This window comes from Echinops telfairi, unplaced genomic scaffold (genome assembly GCF_000313985.2).
Source record: "Echinops telfairi isolate 266 unplaced genomic scaffold, ASM31398v2 ScPeMD7_3509;HRSCAF=4178, whole genome shotgun sequence".
Classification (NCBI taxonomy): Eukaryota; Metazoa; Chordata; class Mammalia; order Afrosoricida; family Tenrecidae; genus Echinops; species Echinops telfairi.
Window position 1 is genome coordinate 989,019 of NW_022107407.1, and position 2,937 is coordinate 991,955.

Here is a 2,937-nt window from a genome sequence, read left to right on the forward strand (position 1 = left end):
TCAAGCACATATGTACATTTGTTGCCCTCATCATTCTCAAAACATTTGCCTTCTGCTCTAGCCCTTAATATCGGCTGTTCATTTCCCGCCTCCCACCCCCTTTATGTCTTTTTTTATAACACTTGACAGAGGAATGATATTATATAAGTACCATGACCTGTATATACAATTTCTCTTTTAAATGTATGAAACTTCAATAACAATGGCACATTTATTTATTTTTAAGTTTCTTTTTTTTTGAATTAGGTTAAGGTTTACAGTGCAAACTCTCAGTTTTACATTCAGCAAGTTATACATATTTTGCCCCAACTCATCCACTCTGATCCCCTCCAGTTACCTCACTTCCTCCCCTTGTTTCCTGTTTCTATTCCTCTTTTTCCCATAAACCTCAGAACAGTGTCCTTGGGTGAATACTATCTTTTGATCTTAAGTGGCTTATTGTTCTTATAGGGATGAGACTTGAAGAGTGATGAAAAGCCACAGTTTTATCTGACCAGTAATCTGGCCTTGTTTATGTCTTTAAGTTTTATTCAACGTCATTCTCCCCCTCTATCCAGGACTTCCAATAGGCTCCTTTAGTTAGTAGGTGTAGTCAGGAAGTATGGAATTCCTCTGAATTTGGGGTTTTGAAGACTGATATTTAGGTGGTCCAGTAGTCCATTGGACTAATTGTTTCCATGTCTTTTGATTTTCCTCATGCTTCTTTCTTCCAGACAGAGAGAAAGTAATTGCCCCTTAGAGGACTGTTTATGAGCTTTTGGTCAGTCACTTCTAACCAAGATGAAGATGAAGAATACTGTCTTTGTTATGCTAAGTATCTTCTGATATGATGTCTTTTTAGTTTTGTTCAACTGGGGCTTCATTTACATGACTTAAGTCCCTAATCAGTCTGACATCAGTTACCAGGCATTATATCCTGCCCCTCTCGACATTGTATTCCGGCTTCATTGTTGGTGTTGAGTACTCTTGAGTTAATTTGGACTCACAGGGACCCCTGATGACAGTAGAACTATTGGACGTGGATGTAAACTCTATGGAGCTAGTGGGTTCCTTTTAGTTAGCAGCTAACCAGTTACCTGTTGTGCCACCAGGACACCTTATTGCACAGTTTGGCAGCCAAGCTTCTTTTTTGAATCCTTTACATTATTTCCTCTCTATGAGTATTTCCTCTCCAGCATAGCAACATTGTTCATCTCCTATGACTTTGTTTTAATATCAACTTCTCAATGACCCCTGACCACTATTTGTAACTATTGCCCTCAAATGTGGACTCCTATTATACTTGTTGTTGTTTTCCCCCTTTAATATAGCATTTCTTCTAATATACTATTTGATTAATTAATTTTATTTGTTGCCAGTAAGAAAAATGAAAGCTTAGATTTTGTCTGTTTCGTTCATTGGTATATCCTTAGTGTCTGGTTCTGCCTCCCTCTACCATTTAGTAAAAGAACCTAGAGAACTCCTTTGATAATGAGCTTGTCTAAAGAATGCAGTAGAGAAGGTTCCAGATTGTATTAGTTTAACAAACAAACAAACAAACAAACCCCAAACTCACTGCCATCGAGCCAATGCCAACTCGTAGTGGCCCTATGGACAGGGTAGAACTGCCCCTGTGGGTTTCTAAGACTGTTTATGAAAGTCGAAATGGCTGATTAGTTATATTTTTCTCAGGTGACACATTAATCTGTTGAGCTGTCTGTGATACCTCTCATTAAAGGCAGTGGTTAAAGATGAGGTGAACATCAGGGACAGCAAAAGAAAAAGAGTATCAAATTGGCTTGACTTCTCTTTGGGGATGTTTGCCACTGAGAGTAGCTTTAAGCACATCAGAATACCCTAAGGAGTAAATTTGATGTATACCTAAAAGGGACATAGGGTGATATTTGTTTCTATTTTCATTCCTGATATGCTAAGGGGGTCCAGGAAGTGACTATCCCATGACCGGAACTGTCAGATGATTTATTTCATAATATATTCTCTGCTTCTCCCTTCAGGAAATTTTCAACCCAATATAAACTATTTCTTGCATACTTTAACTCCTACTGTGTCTTATGTTCATTATCTCTTTTCTCTGCAGAAGTCTAATCATGACTTTATATCCCAATGGGATTTAGTGAGCTCATTCTTGTTCTGCTTCACCCTCTCTAGAATGTAATGCCTCTATCAGCTGGATTATTCAAAAGTGAACATAAAAACCCTGTGCCACAATGTCCTCCGCGTCTCCATGTGCAGTTTTTATCACATGTTCTTTGGAGCAGAATGCCAAACCAGTTTTTGAAGGTAGACGTCTCTCGAATAAGTGAACGCCAAGGCTGGCTGGTGCAATGTTTGGATCCTCTGCAGTTCATGTCTCTTCATATCCCAGAGGAGAACAGGTTAGCCCATTTATGCTTCAATGTATGGGTGGAATGCTTGGCATTAGAGTCACCTACCACTCTTGATTGGAAATGTAGGTAGAAAAAGAAACATGCAAACAAGGATAAGGTTTCAAAATTGTGAGGTTGATTTGGAGACGGAAAGAAGGCAAAGGTAGAAAACAATTTCAAAAGTAGAAAACTGTTTCAAAGATTCATTTCAGAGCTCTGGGGTAAAATTCAAGGGTTTCTAAATCAGGGCCAGAGAAATGGCGCTGCCCTGGAGGGAGAGGAAGGGTTTTATGGTATTCGTCTGGGGTAAGGGCAGTTTGGGGAATTTTCCATTTCGGTTTGGCTGTTCTGCCAGGTAGGCAGTTAGAACTCAGTAACAATGTCACAATGCTACAGGAGCCGCCATCCATCCTCCTCAGGGCTTTAAAGGCCGTCATCAACAACAAATGGTTCAAAACCAACGGTAGGGAGGGGACGGGAGGACTGGTAGGGAGTGACCACGGTCAAGGCAACCATGAGGAACTACTGAAGCCAGAATGGACTGATCATGGTATTGGGACAGGAGGAAAGC

General features: G+C 40.1%; 1 protein-coding gene across 1 annotated transcript in view; it reads left to right on the plus strand.

Annotated features, from left to right (window-relative positions):
- Positions 1-2,937, plus strand: part of RYR2 (ryanodine receptor 2) — an 805,653-nt gene that overhangs the window by 481,819 nt on the left and 320,897 nt on the right. Inside the window, exon 37 of the mRNA XM_045294222.1 lies at positions 2,149-2,375. Coding sequence (XP_045150157.1) covers positions 2,149-2,375 — 227 coding nt within the window. The remainder of the gene's footprint in view (positions 1-2,148; positions 2,376-2,937) is intronic.